This window comes from Podarcis pityusensis (genome assembly GCF_964106645.2).
Source record: "Podarcis pityusensis genome assembly, chromosome: 12".
NCBI classification, from domain to species: domain Eukaryota; kingdom Metazoa; phylum Chordata; class Lepidosauria; order Squamata; family Lacertidae; genus Podarcis; species Podarcis pityusensis.
Window position 1 is genome coordinate 51288058 of NC_138037.1, and position 17501 is coordinate 51305558.

The 17501-nt window shown below is 43.9% G+C and overlaps 1 protein-coding gene across 2 annotated transcripts in view; it reads right to left on the reverse strand.

Moving 5' to 3' along the window:
• The window catches only part of DCLK3 (doublecortin like kinase 3), a 30711-nt gene extending 14579 nt beyond the window's left edge, over positions 1-16132 (reverse strand). The window contains exon 1 of one of the 2 annotated variants that reach the window (XM_080975822.1): positions 16030-16132. In XM_080975822.1, coding sequence (XP_080831948.1) covers positions 16030-16117 — 88 coding nt within the window. In that variant the 5' untranslated portion in view covers positions 16118-16132. Of the gene's footprint in view, positions 1-5225; positions 5338-16029 lie in introns of those variants that run through there. The other variant, XM_080975823.1, reaches the window with a different exon arrangement.
• Between the last annotated feature and the right edge of the window lie 1369 nt (positions 16133-17501).

Sequence of the window (17501 nt, forward strand, 5' to 3'; positions counted from 1 at the left end):
CAAAGAGCTGCTGTTAACTGATCCCTATTAGCATATTCATATCACTTAACATGTCCCTTTATATCAGGAATACGTTTGTCCAGTTTGGAACCCCAATTTTCAAGGGAGATATTGACATGTGTTGTCTCGCACCCAAAATAGACTGTGAGGCATCTGAATGGCACAGAGAGATCCAAAATATGTATTAGAAAGCCAATGGTGTGAATTTAAAGTCTGTTTCCAAGTGTTTGTGCCATGTTGAGCTTGGTGGGTTTTTTGGCTAACTTTCATTGGAATATTTTCTGGTGGAGGAAAAAAACACTATAAAACCAAGTACCATAGATCTGAACAAACAAAAGTTGTCCACAGAGGACTTTTGGAACACTTGTAAGTTAAAACCCAGTGGCCACAACACGGCAATTGGAAGTTTAGGGAAACAAAACAAGTAAACACACATTTCAGTACCCTGTTCTACTTTTAAGGCTATTGGTGGGAGACAGCCCTCGAGACCTGCTGATTTTCCCCCAGCAGCCTACATCAATATAGAAAAGATATTTCTCCCAAGAAAAGGAGTCAATTCAAACAAAGCATCCGCTCCCAAAATAAAAGGCAGGAAGGGAATTCAAACTCTTCTAAAACAGAAACCAGCATGTTTTTGGATTTCAAAGAACGTCATGCACATCTCTAACTCAGAAGTTCTTATAGGCAAGGTCACTGCAAATATCACAATCCCCTCTATGGAAACAATGCAAAGAAAAGTGATAAAGTCATTTTTCTACCACAGCATGACTTTGGTGCTGCAATAAAAATACAACTTAGTCATTCTGGCCTATGATTTATATAGTTATAAGCAGCGCTATTTTTCTAGAAAAAGAGGTGCTGGAAATCGCTTGTTCTTTTATAATGGCAATGGCACCCACCTGAGAGGGGCCGGAACTGAGTTTCAGCAAGTTCTGGCTGAAAAAAAAGCCCTGGCTATAAGAATATAGAGTAGTTCTTCCAACTCCGGAGATACTGTAGTTGTAAAGTTAGGACGTGGACCAACTGATTGCTTCCAGTGATTTCTCTCTTTTCCTAATCTAGTGGAACCTCTTGGCCTCCCACAGTCAACAGGCTAGCTACATATACAACTGAAACACCCATTATTTGAGCTGGAAGCACCGAGTGCCTCTGAAACCCCAGTCTTTAATAACCTTTGACAACGTCCTAAGTCAATAACATCTTTACATTGAACCTTAATGGACAAGACAACTTGACCTCAATGAAAAGAGAGAGGATTGGTCAAATGGAATATCAGGTACCTGGAAAGCAATGCTGGCATCCATGAGATTGATCTCTCTGGGTATCAGGCGAAGAGTCATATTCAGAGCTTACCAAACCCCACAATGGCTTTCCCAAAAAGATATGAAGCACAGGCAATGTTGCCCATGTGCTATCCACTCAGAGATCACATGTGGGCCTGCCCTAAAATTACAGACTTTGGGGCAGAGACTGTTAGCCATTTTAATATATCTCAGATAAATATCTGAGGTTCAAGGACATCAATATCTTGTGAAATTATATTCCAACCCTATGGAACCTGATGGAGGGACAAAAGGCCATTATGGTGGATAAGCATTCCGGTACTGTAAAAAATCAATCATCCTCTTCAATTGCACAGTGATCAGAGAATATGACCACCCTAGCTCCATAAAAGAAAGTAACTTTTCAAAAATGGAAACAGGAAGGGAAAGTCTTAGATATATGCTATGTTTACATAAGGTTGCATAAAAGGTGTTCTGTTAAATTGTGATTGCCAACTGAGGGTCCCCAAACCTCTTATTTCAGTATATTAAAAATGTAAATTCTAAAAAGTGAGGCTGTGAAGGACTATGTAATTGGTCAAACCTGCCAAACAGGTCTTCGTTTGTTATGTAAAAAATAATAATGGCCAAGTACAAGAGACTTAGGGACGCGAGTGGTGCTGTGGGTTAAACCACTGAGCCTAGGACTTGCCGATCAGAAGGTCGGCGGTTCGAATCCCCGCGATGGGGTGAGCTCCTGTTGCTCGGTCCCTGCTCCTGCCAACCTAGCAGTTCGAAAGTACGTCAAAGTGCAAGTAGATAAATAGGTATGGCTCCAGTGGGAAGGTAAACGGCGTTTCAGTGCACTGCTCTGGTTCGCCAGAAGCGGCTTAGTCATGCTGGCCACATGATCCAGAAGCTGTACGCCGGCTCCCTCGGCCAATAAAGCGACATGAGCGCCGCAACCCCAGAGTCGGCCACGACTGGACCTAATGGTCAGGGGTCCCTTTACCTTTACCTTTTACAAGAGACTTGTTGGAGACCCTTCTGGCGGGGAGAGCAATTTGGAAATTGGCTGTAGAATGTGCAAACTCAGTGTCTTTGAAAGAAGCAGTTTAAATTAAGCTGAGAGAAGACATACAGAAAAAGGTGGACTGCTTTATGCAATGATCTTACAGGAGCTTGTGGTTTCACTCGGAATTTGAAGAGGGAGCAGTGAATTTAGGGCATTTGCTTGTGTTAAGTGGTATATATTCCCCTATGCTCAACCTGTATATATATGTGTATATAAATCACCAACAAACACCACAAACACTAGCAAGTCTCCTCCAGTGACCTCGTTCCAAGGGAATAGGACCTGCGTACACTGTGCCCCTTGAGTTCTCATCATTTGGAGAACTGGGACACATGCAAAATATTATGAACCCAGCTGTACACTGGTATGTCAGTATTAGTCCTCCCATTTAAAAGGGCCAAGGACAAAGGTTTAAGAACATTGCCCATGTAGGTAATGCTACGTTTTCACAATAGCACACACACAAAAACCAGTAGCCTCTTTGTTTGTAAAGTTATATCTGAGAGTTTCTGTAATGCCTGGAGACGTTTGAAGCCAGGGAAGTCTGTGTAACTTTGCTTGAGAGATACATTGACTGGTTTAATAAATAAATTATTTGAATGTAAGTTGTTGAACACACTGCTCTACAGGGAGGGTGAGGTTTTACTGTCTCTCATAAATCATTGCCCCTACATATGACTAAAAGAATAAATGGTGTCAAGCAGCAAAACCTATGGAATACATGATGCAAAATCAGAAAATTCAAGCAAATCCATGTGTGCGTTTTACATTGGCTGCAGAATTTGGCTTTTCTTCTCAAATGAACTTTGTTAGTGTAGTGTACTGTATATGTTTTTTGTTGAGGGGGATACATGCAAAAAACCTAAGAATTCGTGAACATGGTTCTCAAAGGAGGAATACTTTATCCCTCACAGTCTAGGCATAACACCCATATTTGAATTACATACCCCAACTTTAATATGTGCTAAGTCAATACATGAACCCTCTTCAGATTTTCAGTGTAGTCTGAACAAAAGTGCATGGGCTGGAAAAGAGGAATGTGGCGGCAAGACTCCACCTCACACCTAAGCATGTACATTTAAAAATCTGAAGAGAACCTGTGAGCACACAAGTAAATGCAAGTAGGGACCTCTATACACAATTGGGAGCTTTGACTTTCACCAAGTTCCCAATTACGCAGTCCGAATGTACAGTCTTAGGGGTGAAGCTTCTTCATCCTGCGTGTTCATTGTACGTATGTTAAAAGGTCCCAAAGAGGGTCTTATATTGAGGCCAAAAATATCAGTTCACCTAGGCTTGCGAGGGAACATTTCTCACAAAGAGTATTTCCAAAAAAGTTTGAAAGACATACCCAACAGACAGAGGAAGCCTTACAAAGAGGAAGACACTCTGGGATTGCCTGCATGACTTTCCTGAATCACTTGAGACTTCTGCTCAAATACACGCAAAAATTCTACCAGGTACTGGGGTGCCATTGGGGGGACCGGGGAGGCCGAGGCACCCCAAAAAATTCAAGCGGGGGGCAGGTCCCGCATAGCTGCGGTAGTCTCCGTCAGGCCCTCCCGCAGCAGTTCCCATCGGGCCTTCCTGCGGCCACAACGGACCCTGCTGGTCCCCCTTCCAATGCATGACATCACACATGTGCAACAAGCCCCCCCAAAAGTTGGGTGGAACCCAGCACGTGTGCTGGGGCACAAGGATAACTATTTTGAGCCAGACATGCCATTTTGTTTTTAAAACAGTGAAGCCAGTCCTTTATATTCTTGCTCCAATTCATTGAAGGTGGGGTCAGAGGAAGTGAGGCTTTGTTAGATTTAGAGGTGGGGAGGGGGAATTTCTATTACTAATAGTTTCTCAAGTAGAAAAACCCTTCAAAACACATTATTATTATTATGCAGAAGGCCTTTGAAAAGAGCATAGCTACCAAAAACAACGTTTGAATTTATATCACCAGTGATCCATTATTTATTTCATTATCATGCAAAAGACCTTTCATCGGCTAATTTACGAGGCTGATGACTAAATTGCAACTGCCTTTGATTCTTGCCCCTTCCCCAACTAAAGTCAGTGCATTAATCCCAAGGATACTAAAATTATAGTACACAAAGGTATGCACTGTGACAGACCCTCAAATCACTGCATACAAGTATGTGTAAAAGCAGGCTAAAGGAAGGACACACTGGCATATGTATGCCTCAGCTGAGCACAGTTCAGAACAGCCCTTTGTACGACATGGCTCCCTTGCGTAAACGTACACAGGTTTGCAATGCGCAAGTAGCCATTATCTGTAAGGTGTAACTTGAGTCTTTTAGAACTGTATTGACTTCGATCTCTTGTTCCTTAAAGTAAATTATTCACAACGGCAACTTGCAAGGCCAATGTACACTGTGTGTGCACGAGACTGTACAGAAAGGGGGAGCAAAGAAGGCAGGACACTACACAGCAAGTGTATTGAATTAGTCAGATGGAAACAAAATGTGACCACAGGCATCCTTTTACAGCACGTGAATTTCACACTGGCATTGTTTACCGGCACCTTAGAAATGGAATCCTGCCTTCTTACCCCAGGTCAGCAAGCAGAAATAAAAGCCAGCAATGAGGGATTTAAGGAAGCAAAAATTAAGGTTTTAAATTTTTAAATTTAATATAAAATTATTAAAATGGAGGGAAATGCACACAGGAGCAAATCTGAGAGCTCAAATATACTTTTATCCATCTAAGAATGCCCTATTTAGTATGCAGATACAGAATTAGTACAACTGGCTTTGCAGTGGCTTGTGAACACAACCAAGACATCAAGATTTCACGCAATGTGGGGCTTCCCACCTAACCCACAGTTTTCCAAGATCAAATTTAAGATAGAGACTTCCCTGCATGTATTTACTTACCTAAGCTAACCATTCTGCAATGGATAAATCCAGACTTGTCCAGGGTCTGGAAGGAGAGGGAAACCATCTGTGTTGAGAGCTTGAGAGGTTGCTAGTATAACCTGAGACTAACTCCTGTCTGAAGAAGAGTTCATTGTAACCTGAACCTGCCAAAACAGTTCAATTCACTGCTTCAGTCTTGTCTCTTGTAGCTCTGTACCAATTTAATGCTGGGTGTCAATCAAATTTAAGAAACCAGAGCAGACCAGAGAGTTGCATCCACTTCCTTAACTGTGATTAAAGCAGAAGGGTGGAAGCGCATCTGCTCTAACTGTGGTTAAGGCTGCCCAAGGGCAAATGCAGATGTACCAATTTGCCACATGGCTGATGCTGGAGAGCAAAATCCCATCTTTAGCCTTCCCCTCTGTCCTGTATATTTCAGCAGACATCTCCTCGGTCTGAAATGAAGTCTAGACTACATTTACATTTTATGTTATTATTGAAACAGGAAAGAATAACTGAATGTTACAAATGCTAGACATAAGCAAATATTTAAACCTTTCAATACACACACACACACACACACACACAAAAACACACACACACACCAAGTGCAACACTAATCTGAAATATTATTAAACTTCTAATCTGAAAACCTGGTTCTTTAAAGACAACTCTACTCACAAGACTCTATAGTTCAGGGAATATACCTCCTCTCCTCTTTTATCATGTGTCCTGGATCGCTAATGCGGATGACAAGTTTACAAGTGGTTAACCCCCAAGCCTTGAGCACTTTTCAGAAGGCAAGTGAGGCAGGGGAAAAATTCAAGTGACCAAGCAAATTCCATGGTTGCCAGACTGCTTACAGTGGTACCTCGGGTTACATACGCTTCAGGTTACATACGCTTCAGGTTACACACTCCGCTAACCCAGAAATAGTGCTTCAGGTTAAGAACTTTGCTTCAGGATGAGAACAGAAATCGTGCTCCGGCGGCGTAGCAGCAGCAGGAGGCCCCATTAGCTAAAGTGGTGCTTCAGGTTAAGAACAGTTTCACGTTAAGTACGGACCTCCAGAACGAATTAAGTACTTAACCCCAGGTACCACTGTATTTTGGCCACAAGCTTGCTGCGTAACCAGTATAGCTCAAAATCCTTGTTTAAGAATCTTAGGATGGAAATTTGATCTGCACAGGTAGTGAGCATGTGATTCTGCGGCCCATTCAAGATTTCTTGTTAAGAGAGTCCCAACTACATCACCTTTAAGAGACCAAAGCAAGGCATTCTTGTAATACCTGCTGAGAACTGAAGTGTAACTCCCAAAATAAATTTGTTTCTAAGTGGACTAAGTGGTTAAATACTGGAGATACAGATCAAACACTGCTAAAAAGGCAGCTTACAAAGGGAAATCAATGTTATGCATTAACTTGCAAAGTGGTCTTAATACTCCCCCAGATCTATCAGCTCCTTATGCACTGAACAAGACCGACTTAATTTTATACGACCAGGACAAGTAATTGATCATTTCTGCAGGGGGAACAGATTTTATCTCGATCCATAGGGACAGTCTGAATAAAAACATCTGCCAATATTGAAAACAGGCTTTAACGTTAACATATTTGTACACAAAAAGAACGCATTTGTTAAAACAGGAATATTCATATTATAAGAAAACTATAGATTGTGCCTTCTACCCAAATAGATGATGTTTCCCAGTTTTAAGGCCTTTTCAGTAGCAGCCCCTCAACGATGGAATGCGTCCCATAGCAAAGTTCCCCAACTGTTGCCTTCTTAGCACTAAGCTAAGATTCTTCTGTTCTCCAGGGTCTTTTAAGAACTGAAGTTCCCATGATACAGCTGGCAGTTTTGATGTACACATCAAAATCGCCAGATTTAGGATAGTGAAAGTGGTTCGCACACACAGGGTCGCCAGATTTAGGATAGTGAAAGTGGTTCGCACACACAGGGTGCCAAGCCAAGGGGGTGCATAATAAAATAAAATAAAATAAAATAAAATAAAATAAAATAAAATAAAATAAAATAAAATAAAATAAAATAAAATAAAATAAAATAAAATAAAATAAAATAAAATAAAATAAAATAAAATAAAATAAAATAAAAATAAAATAAAATAAAATAAAATAAAATAAAATAAAATAAAAACAAAACAAAACAAAACAAAACAAAACAACAACACCTACACCTATATTTATTCGGGTACCTATTGATATGATCCTTTTTAAAAGCAATTGGACCAAAAGGAATTGTTGTGAAAATAAGAAATATTGGGGGGGGGGGGGGAGGACACACCAAATTTTGTCTGCTCAGGACGCCATATTACCAAACTCTGTCCCTGCAGGTGTTTTCAGTTCTGTGCTGTACACAGTATTATACTGAGCTTGTTTTATTGTGCTGGGCTTGTATCTCTCTCTTAACTTTGTGGTTTTACCGTTGCTAGACCTCAAAATTCTGCAAATAAGCTGCTTGAGTGACAGATCATTTTCACAAGGATTACTGAAAGCCTCCTTTATGCGTATAGGTAATTGCTCACATTAGCACCATAATTGGACTAAATAAAATTATACTAGGAACAGAAGGAAGTCAGGAAATGTTCTATTTTAATTTACAGTGAAGCAAACTATTCCTAGGTAAGATAAACAACTTTCAGACACCATAGACTGTATATAATTCAATAAACTATTTAAGTAAAGGGAACACAGGAAGCCTGCCTTGAGTCAGACTGCCTCTCTGGCTTTGGGGCTTTTTTTTGTTAAAACAGGAGCAGGTTCTAAGTGAGTCTGTTCAACACCCTGCATTGTTCTATGGCTAATTACATTTAAAGGGTGATATAGACCACCCCTCAAGGGATACAAAAATTATTCAGAGATCACAAATGTTAAGTGAGAGATGGGGGGGGGGGCGCGCTAAGTGGCATAATCTTGCTCTTGTGACGCCAGAGGCAGTCAGTTTGTGATTTTATTTTTATTTTATTTTACTGACTTCCATAATTTTCTATTACGTGGGTGGCAGTCAGCAAGAAACAAACACAAAGTCTGTTGCGTTAAAATGCCCAGGTTAAGCAAAATGCAGAGAACCAACGGGCCCCAAATGCTGTGCCAATAGCACATTCTAGCAATCACATTCATTCTTCGGTGTTTGCAGAACATGGCTACATATGCATATGCAGAAAGGCACAAGCCCTTACTTCATATTTATTTATACCTTTAATCATAAGGTGTGGGGAAAGACCCCATAACGGAGAACATATCGTGCATGCAATACATTTGGTTTCTGTCATCTCCAGGTAGGGTGGAGAAAGACAAGATGCTGGAGTTGGTACTAGGCATCATTCTAAACCTAGCACCTGTTTGGCACATCTAAGGTAATGGCCAAGCCACCACTATTTATTCTGAAAGCTTTCCTCCACTTTTTTATCAGCCCTTGTAAACAAGGTCAGATGCTAGTTAAGGCACAGTTATTTTGGAATAGGATGCATGGGATGCTCCTTCTGAGGTAGTTTGGTCATTCACTCTGCACTAAGCTCTCACCTGTGGCTCTTAGAATGTCAGCATGCGACAGTGGTCACATCCCGGGAACGGCTTCCACTGGCCAGCTAAACCAGGTGAGGGTAGCCAATGGGTCTCAAACCCTTGGTGAGACAGGGACTTTCCTTGCATGCAAAAACAGGCTCTGGAGAATGAATAGACCAAGTGGGTTCAATGGTCAAGAAGGTGGTTTCTGCACGTTATAGAGGGAAGTGAGGGGCAGGTGGGGCTCATCAACCTGGGAAGGGAGTCCATCTAGGAGAAGGAAAACTCTGATCCTAAGCCTCCGCTGCCTTGTGGGATATATTTGGGAGGAGAAGAAGAGGCTAAGGTGAAAGTAAAGGGACCCCTGACCATTAGGTCCAGTCGTGACCGACTCTGGGGTTGTGGCGCTCATCTTGCTTTATTGGCCGAGGGAGCCGGCGTACAGCTTCCGGGTCATGTGGCCAGCATGACTAAGCCACTTCAGGCGAAACCAGAGCAGCACACGGAAACGCCGTTTACCTTCCCACCGGAGCGGTACCTATTTATCTACTTGCACTTTGACGGGCTTTCAAACTGCTAGGTCGGCAGGAGCAGGGACCGAGCAACGGGAGTTCACCCAATCACGGGGATTCGAACCACCAACTTTCTGATCAGCAAGTCCTAGGCTCTGTGGTTTAACCCACAGCGCCACCCGCGTCCCAACACAGACAGATGCCAACAACAAATTTTGGAATAACAGATCATGTATAAAGCCATCTGCAAACTGATCTACTACAACTTCTTTTTCTTCAGATTTCCCTCTGTCTGCCTCAACAAATCTCAAGCACCCTCCTACTCAATCCATTATGAGTGAATTGCCATTCCTTGCATAGCTTTTTCTGAGAACAAAAAAGGAATGTGTTGGTATATTTGAAAAGGCAAGTACCTTGCTGAGAGAGAGAGAGAGAGAGAGAGAGAGAGAGGTGTGTGAAAACAGTGGCAACTCCCACCAACAAAAGCAGGACACAAAGTAAATATCCGGGCTTGTAACTAGAAATTGAGTTGACTGGGTCATCAAACTTCAGTGCAAAACAGCAAGGGTAATTTTTTTTATATTTTAAGGTAATAAAACATTTTAATTCAAAACCACTTTAAACCATTGCTAATCATCCCAGTCTTTTCACATGCATCAGAAACAGCCAGGAACAATGGGGTGGCCAACTGCCTTGAGTGTCCGGTCATTTGTTCTTCCAGAAACATAAGAACAAGACACTTCCCCCCCCCCCTGAAATCAAAAGGAAGAGGTCTGGACCACCTCTAAGCTTGGAGTCTAGGGGTGAAACCCCAAAGCTTTCCACCCCTTCAAGCTACAACTGAAGCTCATTATACATTCGCAAAAGTGGATCATTCTAAGATTCTGATAAGTTTGTGGACTCTAATCCACAAAAAACTTATGCCATACAACAGTTCTTCTTTGTTGTTAATTGAACTGTCTCAAGAGAAAGGAATCTACATAGACTCCATCTGACTGAACCAGAATCCTTCTTCCTGTCCCACATGCCAATTTCTTCTTCCATTTGTTCTAACCATAGTTTCAAGTGGTGATTGATAAGGCAGCTATGGTCAGTTCCCAAGTCCAAGCCTTGGTTTACACTGCTATTTCAAACCATGGTTTCAAATTGCGTTTTGAAGACTAACACTAATTACTGTTTGTCCAATTCAGCTATTATGGCATTGTTAAAAGAAAACCCAGAAGGGGGAAGCACCAAACCATTATTAGCTTGAGGGATAGAATCATAGAATCATAGAATCCTAGAGTTGGAAGAGACCACAAGGGCCATCGAGTCCAACCCCCTGCCAAGCAGGAAACACCATCAGAGCACTCCTGACATATGGTTGTCAAGCCTCTGCTTAAAGACCTCCAAAGAAGGAGACTCCACCACACTCCTTGGCAGCAAATTCCACTGTCAAACAGCTCTTACTGTCAGGAAGTTCTTCCTAAAGTTTAGGTGGAATCTTCTTTCTTGTAGTTTGGATCCATTGCTCCGTGTCCGCTTCTCTGGAGCAGCAGAAAACAACCTTTCATAACATAGACCCTGAATACAGCCACATCTCTCTCTTGTGGTGAGGAACCCATCCCTTGCTAATTGGCACTATACTTAAATTTTAACATGATACCAAAGTAAATTTCCATAGTTCCTCTTATTATTAAGTACACATTTCTTGTAATGGACTGAAAGAGAAGTGGATAGCTTTTAGAAAGGAGATGTCTTTCTAAAAAGGGAGCATTTTTCCCCTTTAACTCATAGCTCTGAAGTCAAGAGCAAAAATATTCGCACAGCATAAACACCATATTAAAAGGAAGCATATTAACTGTTCACATTGGTTCTTTCATGGTGACATCTATCGAATAATGAAAAAGTTATGCATTTCTTTATCAAGTGTTCGACGGAAATAAAAGACTCATGTTAACTATCCGCCCACTGCACTAACACAATCCATGCAGCTTGATTCTTTAATGTTCAGGCATCTATTTATAATATTTTAAGCTTCCACCCTCTCCCTACGTCACAGTATCGAGCTTAGCATGTATACATCATACGCACAAGTTGCTAAGGGGCAACTGGCTCCAAAAGAGAGATTCCTTTTCGACTTTTGGAGGACTATGGCAGAAACTAAAACACAACGCTGTCAATGTTGAGAGATCCAGGCAGAAGTTCTGCAGGCTAAGGCTGCTCGCTCCCAGACTGCACATCGTAGCCGCCTTCCCTTCTTCGTGGAATGCTTTCCCTTTGGTCCCTGTGTACTCCTTTCCAGTCATTCAACATTTAAAACCTAGGCAACCTGAAAGCGAAAGCCAAAACTAACAACCTAAGCTTCTTCCAAAGGCAGATATGCATGACTGACAAAATACACAGCTGGAGCCCTAGCACCTTCACAAAGTCTGCTGTTTGCTTGTTTCTCAAGCAACTAGAACACATTCATTTTATGCAGAGTGGAAATATGCCCCCTCCTTCCCCTCCAAAAATGACTGTAGAGTCCCAAACCTGTTCTCATTTAAGTACACTATGGCATTTTCTGTTCTCATTTGAAACTACTGAATTTTAGAAGTCATGTTTTAAAAACATAAAAATGATTATTTTCAGCAGAATTGAAACCAGTGTTAGAAATATGAAAGCTAGGAGCTAAATGGCACCTTAAACCTAGGTTATGGACGCAACAAGGGAATGTCTAGGCACACTTTTTAATATCAAAAATATAAATCTGAAAATGAATGAACTGCAGCTAAAATATTATGTTCATTTTCCACGTAGTCTAGTCCTTCCCCTGCCCACGCCCTTAATATTCTTAAGAGGGTCTCTTCTCCAGTCTTCAGAGAGTAGCTAGAAGTGGGGAGGCAGAAAAAGGTCCTCCTTTCCTTCCACTCTGCAGTTTTAATCTGAAATCTTAGCCGCAGTGCTGCGCCCAGAAACTGCTTGTGCTAATTCTCTGTCGCAAAATACACCTAGAACAATGGGAGTTTCAAACACTGATTGAAACATCAAGATAGCCTTGATTTTCCCTATAACGCTAAAACAACTTGGATTTTTGAAAGGTTTGGTTGTTTTTCCAATCCACCAAATTCCTGCAAATTTAATGACACCTGTCTAAGTTTTATCAAAAGTCTTCACTTTGTTCTTTCTTAACAAAAAAGGATGGATAGCAGTATACACAAACCAGATTCTATTTTTCCTGCAATAAATTATTTGCTCATTTGCTGAAAGGGTTGTTAACATGAACTCCAATGAATTCCCATCACAGGCCATGGGAATGTGTACCATGAAGACAAGCCAAAACAACTTTTTTAAAAAGTTGTTTTTCATAAGTGTTTTTTTTTGTAGAACACATCAATACAGTGGTCCAATTCTCATATCACAATAAAACATACAGTCGTTTGAAAATTCACATTAAAACATATTTAAAAACTATGTGTTCGCCCACCCTGCTAAAAAGTTCTCACTCTGCTCTTCTCCCAAAACCTGGCTTGTGATGTCTGAACCCCGGATCATGGTTTGTTTCTCTTCAAGCTACAAGCAGGAAACCAAGAACAAACTGCTGGTTACCAGTCATGGTTTGCTTGGAGAGAAACAAACCATGAGTCAAGGTTTAGATATCACAAGAAGTCAGAGTGGCTGTTTCTTGGTGACACAGCAAGAAGGGAGGACTAGAGTGAGAACTTCTGAGCAGCATTTACTAGCACTAGGCACATTCATATTAAAATAATAACTTTAAACTGTAGTTTAATGTGACATGTGAACTGGGCCAAGTGTCCCTGGCTCAGATTTGCCACACACAAAAAAGAGTTTTAATACAGCTGTTGAATTCAAAACAAGGCAAATGAGAATACTGTGATGCTTTTCATTGAATGCAAACTTAACTTTTTTAAAAAAGTCTCTGAAATAATATTCACCTTGTTCTCCAACCACAGTTATTTCACCCTCCACAGCTATAGCAAACTTCAAGATTCTCTAATTAAATATTTTCCAAGTTTTGAAAAGGATGATATACAAACGTTTGGAAAAAGTAACTCATTAAGAAGCACAAAGCTGGACACAACCACCATCGTTAATATCCATTTTAACATGCAAGCAGCTGGAGGCAAGATAAAAAGGACCAGCCTCTTAACCACTTTGCTGATAGATCCATGAGATATATCCATCCCACACAAACTACATTCACTATCCTGCAAAGATGGAGACCTAGGCCTGCATTTCTGACAGAAACAGTCCCTGCCCTTCACAACATGAGAACAACTTTGCCACCAAGGCGATGGCTTTCAGGCAATGACCCTCTAATGAGAAATAAACTCTAGGACAGAGCAGGATCCTGCAGCAAGCTCTGATTCGTGCCTCTCCCAGCCTACACCTAGTTAGTAAGGTTGAATATTCCCAAACAAAGGGTCCTCATTGATTCACACTTTGCAGAAGGGCCATCGCTTAGTAACAGAGCATCTGCTTGGCATGTAGAAGGTCAGCCATTGTAGAAAGGGCCTGCCAGTGTCGCTAGGTAGATCAAGGCAGCTTCTTATCAAGATTGGGCAAGTAGCATAGTTTGGAGGGGAAGAGCTTCCTGGCTTCAACCAGTCTTAGAAATTTTACCTTATCCTGTGCCTATCACCTGGAAGCAGAATAAGAAGCAGGTAGAGAAACAGTGACCCAAAAAAACAGCAGCCACATAGTCTACTGATGCGTTTTAAATTTTTATAAAGCAGGAAAACATATAAAGGATCTCCATAACACTTAATTTGTGTAAAGCGACTCCTGAGAGTGGAATCTGGCGCAACAAGAGATGTGGCTTTCTGGAACTGGTCAAGACTCGTCTGGTCTGGCATCCTTTTGCAAAAATCCCAACAGGTGGCGCTACCCCTATCGGCCATTAAGTCACCGAGGGACCACAAAGTCCATCTTCTGCCCATGCTTACTTACTCTCCTAATTTTGACAACTACTGTATCTCATCACCACTCACAGCCACCTGGGGAAGAAAGTCAGAGTTATGAACCAACATGCTTTCAAGAAGCAGGGAACACTGGGAGGGTTCTTTTGTTCCTCCTATCCCAGGATACTAGAGATCCCAAGACCAAAAAGATACAAAACTTTTTTTCCAACACCCATCCCAGCCAACATCACAATTTGCTGTTGTTGCTGCTGTTTTCCAACTGCACCATACTTTTCACGGGCAATAAATGGAGACATGACAGCAGGACAGTGTGCTCACTTCTTGCTAGCACAGGAGTCAACATGTGGGGGCCAAGGTCCCTTCACCCCCCCCCCATAAAATATTTGAGGGGGCTACCCCCCCCCAAGTTGATGGGCATTGCCATTCAAATAGTGTGTGTGTGCTGCGTCATGCAATCGATTATGCCCCAACCCCCAATACTCTATTCAAGCTGACATGCCTGCTAGCTAGCTATCCCACGTTGGGCAAAAATATTCGTCCACTGGAGGGGGTTGGACTAGATGACCCTCGTGGGTCCTTCCAACTTTACAATTCTCTGATTCTGTTAACTACAGTGGTACCTCGGGTTACAGATGCTTCAGGTTACAGACTCCGCTAACACAGAAATATTACCTCGGGTTAAGAACTTTGCTTCAGGATGAGAACAGAAATCACGCAGCAGCGGCACAGCGGAAGCGGGAGGCCCCATTAGCTAAAGTGGTGCTTCGGGTTAAGAACAGTTTCAGGTTAAGAATGGACCTCCGGAACGAATTAAGTTCTTAACCCGAGGTACCACTGTATTGTGGTACCTCCTGCATTGAAACAAGCTCTGCCCAGGATAGAAATCAGTCGATACCCAGCTAAGGCATTGCCTTTTCAGAAGAAGATTCTCCCAGTGACTCAGAAGACAGCCTTACATACTAGATCGTTTCCCACCAGCGGATCTACCGGGTATTCCCCCACCTGCTGAAGCCAAGGATCCTCTTTTTAAAAAAAAAAAAAAAAAAAAACTCCACCGCACCTTCCCCCCCCCCCAGGTTAACCACCTGAGGTAACACAGAATGAGGGCAGATACATGTGGGGGTGTCAATAAGGAGGCTGATGGGGGGGTAGGGGGTAAAGGGTAGGAGGTAGGAGTAGGAGGAGGGGTGCGGTGGGGTAGGGAGTAGAGGGGAGGAGGAGGAGGAGGGGTGGGGGTAGAGGGGAGGAGGAGGGTGGGGTAGGGTTAGGAAGAGGGGTGGGTAGGGGGGTAGGCGGACGGGTGGAGTAGGGTGAGGGTAGAGGGTAAGAGAGGATGGAGGTAGGTAGGGGTGGGGGGGTAGGATAGGGGGTAGAGGGTAGGATGGGGGTAGGAAGAGGGGTGGGGTAAGGGATAGGGTGCGGGTAGAGGGTAAGAGAGGGTGGAGGTAGGTAGGGGTGGGGGTGGGGGTAGGATAGGGGGTGGGGGTAGAATGGGGGTAGAGGGTAGGATGGGGGTAGGAAGAGGGGTGGGGTAAGGGATAGGGTGCGGGTAGAGGGAGGAAGCGGGGGGGGTAGTCTGGGTAGAGAGTAGGGGGGCAGAGTGGGGTCTCCAAGGGATCCTGCGCGGGCGGGCGAGGCTTTCACACGTTTCCCCTCGTCACGTTTCCCTCTCCCGTCTCAAGTTGGCCGCGCGCGCGGGACAGCCAAACTCCCGCCGAGGGGAGCGCGCGAAAAACTCACGCAGCTGATATAAAACCGGGATAGGGGGAGGCTGGCAGAGGAAACGGGGCGCGGGGTCCCACAGGGATGGGGAGGCAAAGGGGTCTGAGGAAACGGGGCGCGGGGCTTTTTTTTCCCGCGGCGCAAGGCGGGGACCACTCACCGGGATGGTGTCGGGCGCAGGGGCAGCCGCAGGAGGGCGCCGGCCCGGCAGCGGGGCGCAAGGGGGGCGGCGGCGCGGCGGCAGGCATGGTCGCCGCTGCGCTGGGTCCCTCCGTCGCTCTCCTCCTCCTCCTCCTCCTCCGTCTCCTCGCGCTCTGGCGGCAGACGCGGGCACGAGATGGCGAGGCGGCGCCTCTTCCGCCCAGAGGGCTGCGCCCTTCCCCGCGGAGGCGGCGCCCCGCCCGGCGGCGTCGGTTTCCCGGGAGGCTGCCTGGCTTCGACGCCCGGCTCCGAAATCTCACCCAGCCTCTCGCTGGGGTTCTTTGCGCAGGATGCTGCCGGCGCCACCCTGCCGGCGCCAAGCCGGAATTCCAACAGGTGAAGCTTTCCTCCTCTGGCATTGCCAGGAAAAGCTGCCCTTCTGAACCTGTTGAATGTCTGCCTGCCTACCGCGCAGGCACACACCCAGATTGCAGCAGCGCTCCAAGGCACTCAGCATAGCCCCGTCGGCAGAGCAGGAGACTCTTAATCTCCAGGTCGTGGGTTCGAGCCCTGCTGGGAAGTTTCTGCCTCTGCACATGAATCTGGGAATGTTCTGATCAGTTCACATTGAGTTCATGAAACAGTGTACCCTGACCTGTTCTTAATGCATTGTTGACCACATCTACGGAACGCGATTGTTATGTTCTTTCATGTCATGCAATATCAATCATTAGTAATAGTTTAAGTCTTGATAATCAATCACTAGTTAATAGTTTAACAAGGAGGTTTCACGCCTGCCCAATTCTGCGTTCCTTTTCCCAACCTTTAATCTATTGATGATTAATGCCTATATTCAACCTTTGCATTGTATTTGTGTTAACCAATCAGCAACAAGCACATATGTGGTAATGCTGTAATATTCAATAAAAGAGACTCGCCGAGACCTGCTCGGTAGATGCCTCCCATATGACACTTGCCATTCGTCTGTCGCTTATTTCAACCCAACAGAGCCCCACGGTGGACAATAAATTCCGACACAGGAGGTCGGTGTTTCCCAAATTTGGGTCTCCGGCTGCTTGGGGACTACAACTCCCATCATCCCTAGCTAGCAGAAGCATGGTGGGAATTGACAGCAGGAGACCCAAGTTTGGGAAGCCCTGATGACTCTGGTGGTTCCTTCCAACTCTACAATTCTATGAATGTGCCCAAGTTAGACTGTGAATGTAACCAGTGATGAATAATTTCGAGCAGTACGGTTGCTGCCGTTTCCTTCCCGTTCCTGTCATTTGGGTCCTCAACAGCTGTTGAGGCAGGCCGAAATTCAACAGGTCTGAAGCACAGCTTTTCCCAGTGCCTGAGCAACTGAGCTGTTTGCTTTCAGGAGCAACTGTTCCTGTTTCCCTTATTCCCTTTCATGGGAGTAGCACTATGACAACCCTGTGTTTTGAGCCACTGCTCAGCCATGCAGTCTTACTTTAATGCCAAGACTCA